The sequence below is a fragment of the Ammodytes marinus genome, assembly GCF_949987685.1.
Source record: "Ammodytes marinus genome assembly, chromosome: 15".
Classification (NCBI taxonomy): Eukaryota; Metazoa; Chordata; class Actinopteri; order Uranoscopiformes; family Ammodytidae; genus Ammodytes; species Ammodytes marinus.
Window position 1 is genome coordinate 8807201 of NC_137219.1, and position 16157 is coordinate 8823357.

Consider the following 16157-nt stretch of genomic DNA (forward strand, 5'->3'; position numbering starts at 1 on the left):
TTCATGACCGGACAATGTGGTAAGGTATCACAATACTGCAGCTTTTTTGGGGATTTTAATCTGTTAAAGTTTGTGCTTGGTGATGTTCCTGTCAGCTCTGTGTTCACTGGTCTGTGTCAGAGTCTCTTCCTCTTCAGCAGCTGCAGTCGGTTCCTGCTGTAACAGCTCAGTGTCTCTGTAGTCTGACTGAGGGAGGTTTTTGTACGACCATAAATCACTGTGTGAACACCATAATACTGTTGATGTAGTGGTAACTCTGACAGTAATAAACTGCTGCATCTTCAGTCTGAACTCCACTGATGGTCAAAGTGAAGTCAGAGCCGCTTCCACTGCCACTAAACCGAGCTGGTGTTCCTGATACAAGTGTTTTAGCATAATATATGAGGAGCTTTGGAGGCTGTCCAGATTTCTGCTGATACCAGAACATGCCCTCATTTCCGCTATCCCATCTGCGAACAGCTTGGCTGGTCTTACAGGTCAGAGTGACAGTGGATCCTGCTGTAGCTGTCTCTACTGGAGGCTGAGTCACAGTCACCTGACCGCTGCATCCTGCAGACAAAAACAAATCATTCATTTATCATCAGAAAGAAATGAGAGAAAAGGCAGCACATCATGTTTAAATGTTGCTGAGTGAATGAACCTGTAAAACAGCAGCAGGCCAGCGTCCAGATGAGGATGGAGATGAGAGTCATGGTGGTTTCTGCTGTGTTGACTGACAGATCTGAGTCCTGCAGTGTTGAACTCACAGGACTATAAACCTTCTCAGTTCACTGGAGGATCAGCTGACCATGCAAAGCCTCCTCTCTATGGAAATGATTTCTCTGTCTCAACACACTGAAGGCAACGTGGGACACAACATCAGGAGGAATACTCTTTGGATTTACACCTTCTATGATCTTAATGGAATAGAGGAAATACTTATTACTTAATACTTATTTTAGGATAAGTTTGTGTCTACTGTGTTTGGTATGATATGTCTGTTTGTCTGCCTTTCATTTACTAACAAGGTTTACTGTAGATTAATAATATGTTTACTTTTTTGCTAAATACGAGTTTGTAAATCATTAATATTTAAATGCATCATGTTAATTTAACCATGTATCAACTGATTTAAAATTGACTTTGCTACAAGGAGACTGTTGTTGTTTCTCTGTCAGATGCAGAGAGGTGAAGAAAATGTATGAAATAATCTTTATTCATATAATAATTTCAATACATATCAATAAAAGGTTTGTAGATTAAAAATTTAGAAATTTTCTGTGTTATTAGAATAAGCAAAGTGTTTTTTCAGTGGATAGATGCTTGTTCACAGTGCAGGAGGTTTTTGTACGGCCACTGAATGAGTTTGTATCACTGTGGAACACGTTTGGTGGAGGAACCAAACTCATCATTGACTGTAAGTACCAGAGATTTCTAATTTTTCCAACGTATGTAGTAAATTTAATTGTTATCTAATATTTTTTAGTTGATAAAGTTCTTTGTTAGAATCATGATTATTTTTGTATTTTATCAAACAAGGCTGATCTCACAATCTGAGAAGAAACTTTACAGAGATCGATTTTCATTTGGTTTTCATAAAATGTAAAGAAACAAAAATAATGCTAGTTTCTGATAACTTATTTTCACAAATGCATTAAATTATATTTTGCTTTAAAATGTTTGAAAAGTAACATTTGGTTTCATGATCTTTTAACTCTCAAAAAATAATTCCAGTATTTAATCTTGTTTTCTTTTATTAATTTTAACCATTCAAACTGTTTATTTATTTTTTTAATCTGACGTGGATTCCCGTTAAACACTAACATGGTTTTATCAGTAAATGCAGCTTTTCTCTGTGTTCACGGTTCACTCATTTTACATATAGTGAAAAGGAAGTGAAAGAGACAGATGACAAAGGTTTCAACTGTATTCACATGAGTGTTTCAGATCAGTCACTTTAAACAGGAGAAAATCATCACAAGTTATTCTCTGTCACATGTTATGAAACAAATATGAAGATTTCATCAATTTACCCAATTTACCCTACAATCATGTGGCTGATGGTCTGATATATGTATGAGTGAACGAGCAGCGAAAAGTATTTTCTTTATTCTAACGAAAAACAAAAAACTACCAATGAGACAGTATATTTCTTAATTCCAAAACCTTCCCTCTGGTTCCCCTCTCTCTCCTCCAGTGGGTGTGGTGCGGCCCACCCTGAGCATCCTCCCCCCCTCCACTGAGGAGCTGCAGCAGGGCAGTGCCACACTGGTGTGTCTGGCCAGCGGGGGCTTCCCCTCAGCCTGGAGGCTGGGCTGGAAGGTGGGGGGCAGCAGCACCTCCTCGGGGGTGTCACACAGCCCGGAGGCCCCGGGGAGAGACGGCCACTACAGCTGGAGCAGCACCCTGAGCCTCCCTGCAGACCAGTGGAGGAAGGCGGCCGCAGTGAGCTGTGAGGCCAGTCTGAACGGACAGAGCCCCGTCACTCAAACCCTGGACCCTGACAGCTGCTCAGTGTAGAGCTTCAGCAACACTTCCTGTCTGGAGATGACGCTGCTTCTCTGATGGAGATCTTGATGGAGATACAGATCTCCTCTGTTCAGATATTTCTGCAAGTTTCACAGCTATCTGCTCATTGTGCATGTTGCTTTCTAATACTGACCTTACTGCTTATTCTTCCTCTTGGTCTTTATTTTTTTAAATTAAAATTATTAAATCATCATTAATGTTTCATGGAAATGTAACCATCATTTAACCATCATTAAATAAATCTATGGACCATAATGAGGCAGTGTCTTTGTGTTTCTTTTATAATGTATTCATCATGAAATACACCTTCTTCATCATATCAGTATCAAAGCTGATAATAAACGTACATATATATAATTTTAATACTATAGAAAGTGGTTTTATAATAATTACTTCAGGAAATGTGAATAAAAAACACTGTTTGAGAATAAAATTATTTGCGTTTCTAAAAAAAAGGCATTAATGTAATTTTTTGTATTTTGTTTAAATCATCGTTTTGTGCAGCTATCTAGCCACTGATTACAAATACATAACCTTGTTTTTATAGTCCACAGTCCAACAATCATTTCACTTCCCCAGCTAACTCTTAAAGCATCTTAATTTACTATTCAAAATAAATGTTTATAACTGTATCTGGAGGGGCGTCAGTGAGATTGTTTCAGTATTATTTAGATGTATTGTGGTTCTGCTTTGGTGACTCTTGTGTTGTGTTCACTGGACCAGTTCTCCTCATCACAGTCTCTTCACCAACCCTCTGCACCTGCAACAGGCCATTTTCACTTCAGTCAAACTGAGGGAGGTTTTTGTACGGCTCTGAATCACTGTGTGAACACTACACCATGGTAGCCCATACAGTAGTAATCTCCAGCATCTTCTGCCTTAAAGCTGCTGATGGTTAGAGTGTAGTCAGAACCAGACCTACTGCCACTGAATCGAGATGGAGTTCCTGAGTTGAGAGTTGTTGCTTTGTATATGAGAAGTTTGGGAGCCTGTCCAGGTTTCTGAAGGTACCAACTGAGATCAGCACCAATATCTGAACTCCCTGTGGAGCTGATGGTCACAGTTCCTCCAAGACTAACAGACTTGGATTTGTCCGTCTGAGTCAGAAATTTGTTTGCAAAAGACTCTGTAATGAGATGAGAAATATAAAGCTTGAGGAAGAGCAATTAAATCAATTAGAAAATACATTAGATTAATCTGATGCAATGGAAAGGTAAGTAATATAAACACCAAATATTCACTTTTGAGATTTTAAAAACAGATTAATCTTAAAAACTTCTCACCCTGACACAGACAACCCAACATGACAAGCAGAGTTATTGGCGACATCATCCTGGTGCAGTTTGCAGTGTGAATGTATGGAAACAGTTCAGACTCGCTGTGAGAGAAGAACTTAAACTCTGGGAGCTGTGATGCGTAAAAGTCATGCAAAAATATATTAATGAACATCTGTCCTTGTGAAACTGAAAGGGAGAGATGTGGTGGAGTAAGAAGTCGCTACATCTCCCTGTGGACTGAGTAAGCACTCGCAGAAACATTTGTCTGCTGTGTCTGCCTTTACAAAGCTTCACAAAGGTCTTTATTCTCAAAAATAGATGGAGGCTGCCCTCTTCTGGCACTCACATGAAGTTCACTATGAGATTGCATTGATTTTTGCATTCATTCAAGTGTTGACATGATCATGTGTGTCAATCTGTTATGTCGTTTATGTGTTGATTGCAGCAGAGTACATCAGAGACTTCTGCTATCAATCTATTTGGATACAGGTATAGAAATCAAATATATACATGTTGAGCTTTTAGGCCAACAAGCCACCAAATATACAGTTCCATCAAAACTGAGCAAAACCCATCTGCTGACAAAGGTGATGTGGTTTAAAGGTCCAGAAGAGCTGTTAAATGCTACATTAAGTGAACTCATGTTGTAAACTCCAGGCAAAGGCTACTGCTTTTAAAACAAACAAAAGAGAAAGTTTGATATTTTTTGTAAACTCGTACATTAGTACATTTAGCAATTTGCTTTACTTCCTTATTTTTCTTTTCAAATGTTCCTTTTTCTCTTTTCTTATTACCTCATAAGGATACAGTAAAAAAGTATGACAGTGGTAAGCTTTAAGCTTCACCACAAACTGGACTTTGACTCATCTAATTAAAAACTAAATTGCGGCAATGACCACAAAGCATTTTTCTAACACCTAACAAGGGAATATTTCATTATTTTATCAACAAATGTGTTTTTTATAAAAATAATTACATGGTATTCTACCCAGTTTGCATACCTTTGGGGTTGATTATGCCCCCAACGACTTAGAAACAAACTTTTATAAAACTCGAGAAGAAAAAACTGAAATTCAAAAAGACTTCTCACATGATTGAGGATTTGGAACGAGGAGTGCAGTGTAAAAACAAAAGTGCAGTCACATGTCCTGAGATTAAGCTCCATTGTATTTCACCATGTTTTACAACAACTGGAATATCTGAACCCTTCTGAATTGTAGTGAAGTAGAAGCATTAAGTTGTATAGAATGGACATGTTCAAGGAAAGTCACCTCAAATTTATATTATTGTTAAGTACATGTACTTTGTTACATTTCAGCACTGCATTTCATCATTTGTTATATGCAGTACTTAAATTTGTGAATCAAAATAATTTGAAGTATGGCAATGTATTTGAGCTTGATTGTAGTCGAGTGGAGTAGTATAAAGTAGCAAAGAATGGAAATACTCAAATAAAGTAAGTACCTCAAATATATTCTCAGGTAGACCTACAGTACTTGAGTAAATACTCATTCATTTCCACTACTGAATGTCATCCTTTGGTACGGAACACCTCAATTAGTGGGTGAAAACAATTTATTTTTTTAGCTGTCAGACAAATTTAGTGGAGTAAAAAGTACAATATATCCCACTGAATTGTTGTGGAGTAGTAGTATGATAGAATTGCAAAACATTCAAAATCATTTTGATATATTTCATCTTAGTTATGAGCAATACTTAAAGAAATAGTGCGTAACTTCTGACGCCCCATGAGGAATTCTGAGTAATTACAAAAACACTATCTGCCCATCTACATTAGCCTTCTGTGATTGTGCATGGATTTTATACCTTCTGCTGTATGTCCAGGTTATTTTCTCAGCAGTAAATTCAAGAACTAAAAAACGTCTTGGGCACTTCCTGGGATTTGAACTATTGCACCATTGTCTGGGTGTGACATTAGATTGTAGACGCTGCCATTCTGAGAAATACAGAGAGAGATTTCTGTGGAGCTGATAGGCATAGTCAACTTGTGTCAACTTATTTGTTGGTGTCTTGAATTTAACCCACATTCAATAAGGATATGTTAGAAACTTACACACTATAGCTTCACGTTTGTGAATGACAAAAAATGTCAGACAAATATGGTGGAATAAAAAGTACAATATCTCCCTCTGAATTGGAGTGGAGTAGCCTAGTAGGCCTACAGTAAAGTTGCAAAGAACGTAGCCTAAAAGAGGCCTGCAAGTCGATGAATGGAAACAATTGAAAAAACGTAGCCTTTATTTTTGCTGTTATAAAGGGCTCCAGGACCTCGACCATAACTTCCAGTCCCTATACAAACAAACCGTTCTCTGATAACCTGCTACAGTAACGGAGCTCTGTGATTGGTCAGCGGGACACTATTAAGCTCCACCCCTCCCTCGCAGTCCCACTCAGCAGAGTCAGCAGCAGCCGACCATCCAGCGGCTAGTTTTCGGGTAAATCATCACACCAAGGTTAGTAAAATAACCCCATTGTTGTTGTTTTTAAAGATACATCCATTCATTATCGCTTCGTGTATAAGTAATTTAGTTGTTTGTGCGGGTTTGTTTCGGTTACAGGCCCAGCAAAGCCCGAAAATGAGTCAGTTTAAAGAGCGCTTCACGGCTGTTCTCCACGAGAAGAACTTTATGACGGATCAGTTGGCTACGCTGGAGGAAAAAACGGGAGTGAAGAGGGAGTACATCGCTGTGGGTATGTTGAAAAAGTGTGAAAAAGAATAAAACCCACGTTGTTCTGAAATGCTTGAATGTAGGTCTACTTCAAGGTGTTATATTAGCTTTTTTGTGGCATTTAACGTCTCCCTACGAAAACCAACTGTAATTGTTTGTTCAACACTGTCGTTTTAGCTCTTGTAGTTGAGACGTTGCCACTCGGAACTGGCAACCGGTTGTGGTCACAGCCGCTGCGTGAGTGCAACTCAATGCGGTTTCATATCCTGTGGCACTGGCTCACTTTATTACCCTGCTCGGGCTTTGAATGCCAAAGTTCACCCAGCTCCCGACTTGTATGCTTCATTAATAGATAACAGTTGATAGGCCTACAACCCTCTTTACACAAGCTTTATTTCAACATATTGCTGTGGAAATGAACTGCTTCTGATAGCCTATCACAAGGCCACCACCACCAGCAGCTGGTCCCTGGTGTATTTTTATCACGTCCTGAAATATCCAATGGAAGGCACAGATACAAGGAGACTCTATCATGTCTGTTTGATTCAACTGCTGACTGCTCTTAGTTGTGATCAAGGGTTTTTGACCCTAGGCCTACTTTGTTGTCAATTTGTACACATAGTAATGGATATGTCTATTTGCTCCAACCACCTGAGGATATGTTGTCAATGTTTTGTCCACAGTGCCACTCAGCTGCAGGAAACATGTTAGCCAGGTTGACCTACATTCTTAACCCACTGTCTTTATTCAAAATTGATCAACTAAAAGCCTAAATCTTTAGTCACAACACAACATGTGTACAACTCTATCTCAATATGCTTATATGATTTTGGATGCATTATGTGAAATGTGCTCTCGCTATTATCTGCTTAAATCAGACCTTGATCACTAACATGTTTGCAAATAGCTTGAAGGAACTTTGCTATTTCCAGTAAGGGTTAGCGGCATCAAATATAGCACTTAATGGGGGTCGCCCCGACATCATAGCGGGACTGATATTGGATTTTGGTGGCCGTCGTCTGGCTGATATTGATATCTTAAAGTTTAAACAATCTGTTTTGGTAAGGATCCCTTTTTTTACATTTGGATATCACAGAACCTCAAGCAAAATATGCACATATCAAGCTGAAAAATACACACATTTTGTCTCGGGTTGACAATTTATGTAACGGTCATGGAAACAATTCTCTAAAGAATAATGGCAGTCATTCAAAACATACTTCTTGTCTGTTTTTATGATCTTAAGTTCAATACTTGGACAGTTGGTCTGACAAATAGACATTGTTTACATATCTTTGATGTTTTCTGTACTGCAATTTGTCTGTGACACATACACAGACACCCACCATTACACTGGCTTGCAAACAAAATATTGAGGATTGTTTGCAAATACCACCTGACTCGTCGTCTCTACCCTGCATTTAGCACTATGTACAAGCGGACAGAGCAGCCACATGATACCATGGCTGACATACTGTTTGCAGAACTGTCTTGTTGCCTCGTCAGTGTGGCAACAGCCATTCATTTCATACTTTGACCACATTGCACGCTTGTTGCAAACGTGTTCACTGATAATGGCTTGCATTTGCATACAAGAAATTATTTCCCGTTGGCTCACTGTAACTTTAAGTTGCACTTTGCCTTGGATGTCCATCGAAGATAGTCACTAAGCGCTGTCCCTGAAACCGTGCGCTGTTAAGCTGAGAAACTTTGTCTCAAGTTCATGCTGACTCTGGTGACCAGGGGCGCAACTACCCACTTTCTGGGGGGTATGCAGGCACTTAGCAGGCACCCCGCCCCAATTACAGACTTCCATTTTAAGTTGCATATTAGAGCAGGTAATCGGCTCAACCATGACATGTCTGCCTGCACTGATTCTCCCAAAAGTAAAGGACACAGTGAAGAACAGGTTGGTCATCAGAAATAAATGTAGGTTTTTGTGGCCTCACTAGTGTCAGGCATGCAAACTCATAAGACATGAAAATGGTGACATGTCCGAAAACAAACACTCTGGGGTTTTACCCCCCAGATTTTTTTTGTGATTTGAACATGTAAAATAAGCAATTTGGTGTACTCTGGTGAAGCGAATTAAAGACAAAGAGAACTTTTATTTCAGTTCAAATGAATAGTAAAATGAGCCAAACAAGTTTGTCAGCCAACCTTCTTGACTTTACCCATACAACGTGTGAAGGTATTTACTAAGAAAAACTTAAAAAAAAAAACGGCTCAGAAAAACGGTTAAATTGGAAAAACCACACTACAAACTGTGTGTGTGTGTGTGTGAGAGAGAGAGAGAGAGAGAGATGTCTCCTTATAGAGGCAATGTGCCAGACTCACAATTTCAGTTGATTTTAAAATGTATAAATAACTAAACATGAAAAGTTGAGGTTAAGTTTGTCTTAGTTTCTGTTTCCAATTCACTGAACAAGATGATGGATTCGATTGGATGAATGATAAAGAGATATTTGAAGGTCCTGATAAGACAGTAGATAAGATTACCAGGTAGTAAAAACTAGAACAAAAGGTTTTTCTTTGGAGCTATGTGTAACGACAAAAAAAATGTTTCTAAGGAAATGTTTTCTGTGGGTGAGCTGCAGGGCTTATGTACATGTATAGTGTTTGAAGTATGTTGTGCAATGCTAAGTATGATGTACAAGGCTAAGGAAGGAGGGGGGTGGGGGGGCACCACAAAGCATCACAATTCAGAATCCCCCAAAGCATTACAATTCAGGATCGGTTTTGAATAGTGTGTAAGTTACACATACAGTATTACAGGAGAGAGAGAGAGAGAGTATATAATAGTTTATTGTAAGGGAATTTGGTGACAAACTTAACCTCAGTCTTTTCATCTTTAGTTATTAATACATTTTAATCAACTGAAATTGTGAGTCTGGCACATTGCCTCTGTAAGGAGACCTCTCTCTCTCACTCTCACAACTCAGTCATACGCTGGAATGGTGCAAAATATGATACTAGTGGGAAACAGGTGAGTGTGTTGTTTGGGCACTGACCTGCTATAGGCTAATCACTACACTACCATTCAAAAACTGTGAAAACAGATATAGTCAAAAACTTGAGGTGACACGTAGATCTGCAGTGACAATCCGCGAGTCGCGGCCGATGATCAGTGTGCATTAATCAATACAATCGGCCATATAAAACACGCAATCTTTCTCCTTATCAATCTTCCCGTTTTCGGTTTTGTGCCCCCCCCCCCCCCCCCGAGTGCTTTCTTTTCTGCCTCTCCAACTTTAGGTCCCTGTCATCAGATGACAACACGATTCAAATGAAAGCTCTCGCGCACCAGCGCGTGCTCGAGGGGGCGCGCACTGGAGCGCTTATAGTGTGGGGAGGAGGAGGCGGCGAAGGAGTGGGGGGCGCCTAATCACTGACGTACCGCTGTTATTGATCATATCATTTACACAAACGCTGTTAAATACAGAAAAATGCCAACTCCAAATAATTTTCCCCCGATCGCTTTGGCGCCCCTATGCGCCGCATATAGTGCATACCCACTTTTTGCGCCACTGCTGGTGACACTCTGAAGTGTGGAGACTGAAGTGCTCACACTATCAGGGACGTCTCTGTCATCTGCTGTGTATACTGTACAGCCAGACTCACTGAATTCGAGGCCTTTTGTTTGTTAGCTTGTTTTTTTTAAAGCCAACTTCAACCCAGTCCCCACTGTACTCTTTTGAACAATAGGTCTTTGTGATGATTTGATAATAAGAGGAACTGTGTTATCAGCTGAATCACAACCCCCCCCCCCCCCCCCCCCCCCCCCCCCCCGCAACTATGTAATGAGTAGTTTGAGCATCGTAGATACAGCACAGGATTACACAACTTTGTTACAGCTTTTGTGCTCTTATTTTCCATGAGAAAAACACATGTTTTTCATTTAGGGCAGTGCATGATGTCACACAGATCCATTTTTTCCCCTTCTAACAGCAGTTTGGACACAGATGTCCTGCTGGTTTGGAAATGTTTCTTTGCATAAAGGATCCTGCAGCCAAGTGTCCGTGTATGATTTCCCTATACAAATCATTGCTGTCCAGATAAAGGAGGATAAAGTTTGCTTTGGTCTGCCGTTGTTTCTTTGGGGTCCTCCCATTTTTTTAAACCAGTTCTTCCAGTGTCTCCTTCTTTGGAGAGAGATGGAAGACTGACAAGTGGATGGATATTTGAATATGCGCTGGGACACACAAATGAGATGTAAAGAGCCAGCAATGGTTAGAAGAGTAGCCTACAACTGGCTTTTAGTTATTTTGATACCCCGCTACCTCATTATGTTAAGGGCATTTCTAGTTGAATTTTGTGGATCAACAATTAAGTTAAACTAACTTAAATTATTTTATAGATACAAATACCGTGGAGAACTAACTGGATGTTAAGAAAAACCATGCATTGAATGATAATATCCTCATCTGAAATCTAATCATTCAAAAACACATGAAATTGAACACTAAATGTACAGGCTTAAATGTCTGGTCGGACTGCAGTGCGTTTGTTATGAAGTCAACACCTTGCTGCCGGCTAACCGGCAAGCTGTTTAAGCCTCTCCTGGATTAAGTGACACTGCCAACAGTTCAGTTCATACTGAGGTGATTTTCCTGCAGACTTTTTTTTCTTTTACTGTATTTGTGCGTGTAATAAAAAAAATACCAAATACTTTTTTTCTTCTTTTTAGGTAAGAGGCAGCACGTCTTGTTTGGCTTTTTTTATTGAAAAAATATAACTATTAATTAGTTATGAAAATAATTTTCTATTCCTATCGATTTTACTAATGTTTTATTTGACTAATGGTTAATTGAACCAATGTTTTATTTGACTAATGGTTAATTTAACCAATCATTTCAGCTCTTCATTAAACAAAAGCCTTAAGCCCTGCATAAATATACAAATTACATGTGGAAATCCCTGTTTTATAAAGATTACACTGTCATGACAAAACTAGTAATTAGTGATGGAAAACCAGTGGCATTTGTGTAATCTCTCACATGCGTGAGACTTAAAGTAAAGTCAGGGCTGTTTCACATGACTGTGTGAGCTTTGCAGTCTACGAAAAGTCAACTCTTTCAGCGGCGACTGGATTTGAATATTGGTGTTTGACTTGTGTCTAGTGGCTCCTCCTAATCCTGGTACTGTGCCGACCTGACATCCTGCTATCTGACACCCTCTGTTGACACCAAATAGATGTGGCTTGACATTAGACACGTTTGTTAAGTAACTGGATACCCCCACTCTTACTGTCCCACTTTTTTTTTTATCAAAATAAAAAAAGGCCTGGAGGGAAGGTGGCTGACGACCAGTAACCATGAGGTCGCTGACTCGCTGGTTCAATCCCCCGGACAGGAGTGTGTTATAACTTATTAGTAAAACAAGTGGTGGCTGGTATTACATCTACCGTGCCCACCATCTGTACCATTGAGCAAGGCACTTAACCCCAAACTGCTCCAGGGGTGCTGTACTATGGCTGACCCTGCGCTCTGTCCCCTTCTGAAATGTGGTAACTTGAGAAGGGATATGCGAAGAACAAATTTCGATGTACCTTGTGAAAATTGACAGATAAAGAAACTTAACTGCTGCCACTTGTCTTTCTCCCTATGCAGGGCTCCTGAGTTTTGCTGGGCTGTATCTTCTCTTTGGATATGGAGCCTCACTCTTCTGCAACCTGATTGGCTTTGTCTATCCGGCATATTTCTCGTATGTATTAAATTAATTACAGTAAATTCCAAAACGAAATGCCATATGAAGAACATTTGTCTTTTGTTTTAATTTATTGACCTTTTTATGGACACTTATTTTAATACAAAAACTCTGTGCTGCTAGTGCTAACCAGAAGGTATTTTGAGTACTTGCCAGGAAAATCACAGGTGTCTCTTTCCAGTTAACCAGTATACATAATGCATAACAGAGCTTTGGAAGTGATGCATCGAAATGGAATGCAGTCATTGTTACTTATTAATTGTCATTGATTACTCCTGTGTTTTTCCTTCTAAAGCATGCCTTAATGTGTGCTTTCAAATAGGCCCTTGATCCCTAAGTATTGCAACACAGAATGGATCTTAATTTCATTTTATTTATCGACAGACTCTTGATATTGTTCCCAAACTACTGGCATTGGAGTTGTGCATCGTCCAGTATGGAGGAGAGAAATTATTAGGCTAGTCTCTCTCGCCATCCTTGAGTGCATACAGGTCCATTCACTTACCCTTAAGTGCTGCTAAATCTCATTAACATTGTACTTTTTTTTAATGCACCCAGTAGACTCAGTGACTTTTAGTATTTATGTACTGATTCACATCAAACCTCTCCTCCTCCATTCAGCATTAAGGCCATCGAGAGCAACGTTAAGGACGATGACACACAATGGCTGATGTACTGGGTTGTCTATGGACTCTTCAGCATCGTAGAGGCTTTCTCTGACATCTTCCTCTCCTGGTTCCCCTTTTACTATGCTGGCAAGGTAGGCTGACATTTTAGAAAGAAGAAGTGGTTTTGTGTGGGTGATATTTTCTACAATCTTTTTTTTTTTTATAATTTTCTTATTATTCTGTTTTCACTCTCTAACTCCTCTGAATGAAGTTCAAATTTGACCTAAATCTGCTTTCACTGTAAAACCATAGAAAGTCACATGGTGTTGAATCACATGAGGGTTGAGTTCTTCGGGCCTCTCCGCATTGTAGCAGCAACAGCGCACTCTTGTGTACCTGTCCTGTAATTGTAAAATAAGGAAGGGGTGACTGCAGACATCTGCTGTGTCTCAACTCCATATTGCCAGGGGTGGTCTGTGGTATAGATTTAAATGGAGATTTTAATGTTTTTTTAAATTTTATTATCTATTTATTTAAAAGAAATATATATTTTATGCATTTCAGTTGTAATCAATGCGCAGCGGTGGCAGTGCAAGCACCCTTACACGCTACCTAACACTATGAACATGGGTAGTGAAATTGCAAGGGCACTAGCTTAAATCTTGCCTAGGGCGCCAAATTGGTCAGGGCCGGCACTGCATTTTGCATATTAATTATTAGCGACTTTTTAATATATAAAGTGTTCACACTGCAAAAGTCCCACAATTATACAGCGACATTCAGCATGCAGACTTAAAAGATATTTGAGTAGATTTTCTGAGTGTACTGTTCATACCCTTTGTTGCCCCAAATGCATTGAGGCATTGCACAGATGAAATAGAGGAGCGAAGTAGAGTGAAACCTAAGAAATCAATTTGAAAAACAAAAAAAAAAGCTTTGGTAAACGAGTTTGCCCCCTTGTGTTGAAGTGTAATTGGCAGTGGCGTTCCAAAAATTGCAGTATCATTGTTGTCCAACTGTGCACGTATTGTATTATTTTCCACCGTGGCTTTTATTCCTTTCCTTTTTATTAAAATGATTTGGTTTCAATTAATAACAGTGATCCTGAAACATTAGGATTTAATATATGATCCCACATACTGAGCAATTACAGATAATGTTGATTAACAAGAGCCTGTTATGTAATGCAACAGCAATACACATTTAGCAAAATTCTAACGCATATCATGTTCAGTGCAGAAGGTTGTGTCTTTTTTAAGGGATGCAACTAACAGTGACGGTCATCAAATTGCTGTCAGTATTTAAGTTGTTGTCACATAAGATAAAGAACCAGATGTAAGTCACTGTGGTCAGAATGTTACACGGCAGCATCATTTCTAATCTCTGCTCTCTCTCCTCAGTGTATGTTCCTCATATGGTGCATGGCTCCGGTGACCTGGAACGGTTCTGAAATCCTGTACAAGCGTGTGATCCGGCCATTTTTCTTGAAACACCAGACCGCCATGGACAATATGGTCAGCGATCTGAGCTCCAAGGCTAAGAACATCACTGACAGCGTCACAAAGGAGGGTGAGATACCAACCATATTGATGCAAGTAAAACCACATTTTTATAAACTATGGCTGCCTTCCACATGGCTGCGTTCCACTTCCTTTTTTTCCATTCTACATACTACAACTGATATCTAAAGGTATGTAGTTAGCATGCAGTAGGCACAGAATTGGAAGATACTTTTACTTATTTATTTCATCCTAACATCCTGCCTTGAACTTTCCACTTGCTTATATATCTGTCGCATGACTGGTTGTTTTCACTCCACACTAAAAATCTCGACAGGCTGTAGTAGGCATCCGGGTATTTTTAAGCATGCGACATCTGGTAAAAAAGTTAAGAACTGTATCATTAATTTGTTTATAAAAAATAAAAGGCTGTAGCTCATCCACTTACTGCATATCTGCAATACGCATCAACAGCTGGCACACGTGGCTCCATGAGTGCTGCCTCATCTATTCTAGTTCTGACATGCATCACATGACAGACAAGACATGCTTTTCTTATATTTCTGGGTGGTTCTGACTTTCTGAGGAAGACGGCCACTAAAGTGGTTCGAACAACAACGAAACAACCTATTAAAAAAGAACCCCCACAGTTAACTGTGGCTGGTTTTGTTCTTATGCCTACATGGTTGTGTTGAACTCTCTGGGGTAGGTGGCAGTCTGTATGAAGAAATACATTTTGAGAGTCATTATGTCCGTTTTCGGTAACTTTTAGATGAATCATCCAGTCCTTACTTGACACTGTAAAACTGCGTGCCCATATACGATAAGATGTTTTATTCTTTGATTTACTTATAGTCTGTTTTTATCTTTTTCTCCCTCAGCTGTTAACCTGGCCCTGAACCATGAGAAGGACAAGTGAGAAAGACGGGACGGCCTGCGTGTGTGTGTATGTTTGGGTGGTTGAGAACGAGTGAGTGAGATTGTGTGTGTGTGTGTGTGTGTGTGTTGTTGTTGTTGTCCTCCTTCCTTCCATGACAAATGATGATGAACAGACCCCCCCCAGTCATGCGGTGAAATGAAGCGTCACACTCCTGCAGATAAATAAAAGCTCATTTGTGATTTCACATCAACTTACTACAATCTGTGCTGCTGAGACAATCTGTGAAACTGTGCCCTTTTTTTATGTGATCTTATTTTCTTTTGTCGTAGCGTGACAAAAGTGCTACGAAATTCTGGGTAGCCAAGATTACTGTTGTGCACCTGCAGCTTTCAGCAACAGTGTCAGAGTAATCGATGCTATTATGTCTGGCTGAGGCTGATAACATTTACATTTTATAAAAGCAGGTAGTCTTAAATATTTTCATAAACAACATTTTCTAGCATTGTTCATCAAAACTGGAACTTCTCCACATCATCTCTTAAGAGCCTTACTCTTGCAAGTGCCAAGCAGCTATAAAAGTCTGTTTGAGCGATCAGATAGGTTTTCAATCTGTACGTTTGACTGAATGACTTCTGTCTTTTGATATGTCTTAATTTATCATCTTAAAATGGTGAACCAAATAAAACTGGAACCCTAATGAACTGAAACACTGTCTGCTTGTCTGGCTTAAACTTTCTGGTGTATCCTGTGTTGTTTTTTTCTGGTGTCATCTGCCTCTCCGAGCAGTGTCATTCCTCAGAAAGTGGAAATTGGATTTGATTCGGTCCAAATTACAATGTTCACGCGCCAGTGATTTCTGTAATTGTTTTTCTTTTATAGCAGTGGGTGAGCGGGGAGAAGTTATATTTCTGGATCCATAACCTCTGCGGATTTGGTTCTGGCTCCCTTTGCAGCACTAAATTTGTACTTATTAAAGAACTGCAGACAGT

At 39.5% G+C, this 16157-nt stretch overlaps 1 protein-coding gene and 2 gene segments (V, D, J or C); 2 read left to right on the forward strand and 1 right to left on the reverse strand.

Moving 5' to 3' along the window:
- The first annotated feature begins 1157 nt into the window (after window positions 1–1157).
- On the forward strand, window positions 1158–3325 carry LOC307261660 (immunoglobulin lambda constant 1-like). The segment is given in 4 exons: window positions 1158–1167; window positions 1313–1396; window positions 2177–2495; window positions 3232–3325.
- Window position 3326: 1 nt separating this feature from the next.
- LOC307261661 (Ig kappa chain V region BS-5-like) lies at window positions 3327–3837 on the reverse strand. The segment is given in 2 exons: window positions 3792–3837; window positions 3327–3634 (listed from the first exon to the last, which is right to left on the reverse strand).
- Window positions 3838–6193: 2356 nt separating this feature from the next.
- On the forward strand, window positions 6194–15869 carry LOC307262079 (receptor expression-enhancing protein 5). Of its 3 annotated transcripts, none has more exons than XM_080042826.1 (6): window positions 6194–6259; window positions 6365–6497; window positions 12085–12178; window positions 12803–12941; window positions 14190–14380; window positions 15170–15869. In XM_080042826.1, exons 2-6 carry the CDS (start codon window positions 6383–6385, stop codon window positions 15174–15176), a joined length of 546 nt encoding a protein of 181 aa, XP_079898952.1. In that variant the 5' UTR covers window positions 6194–6259; window positions 6365–6382; the 3' UTR covers window positions 15177–15869. The 3 variants fall into 3 exon arrangements, with proteins under 3 accessions (XP_079898952.1, XP_079898950.1, XP_079898951.1); XM_080042824.1 differs by having other exon boundaries at window positions 14190–14358; XM_080042825.1 differs by having other exon boundaries at window positions 6209–6259; window positions 6336–6497; window positions 14190–14358.
- The last annotated feature ends 288 nt before the right edge of the window (window positions 15870–16157 follow it).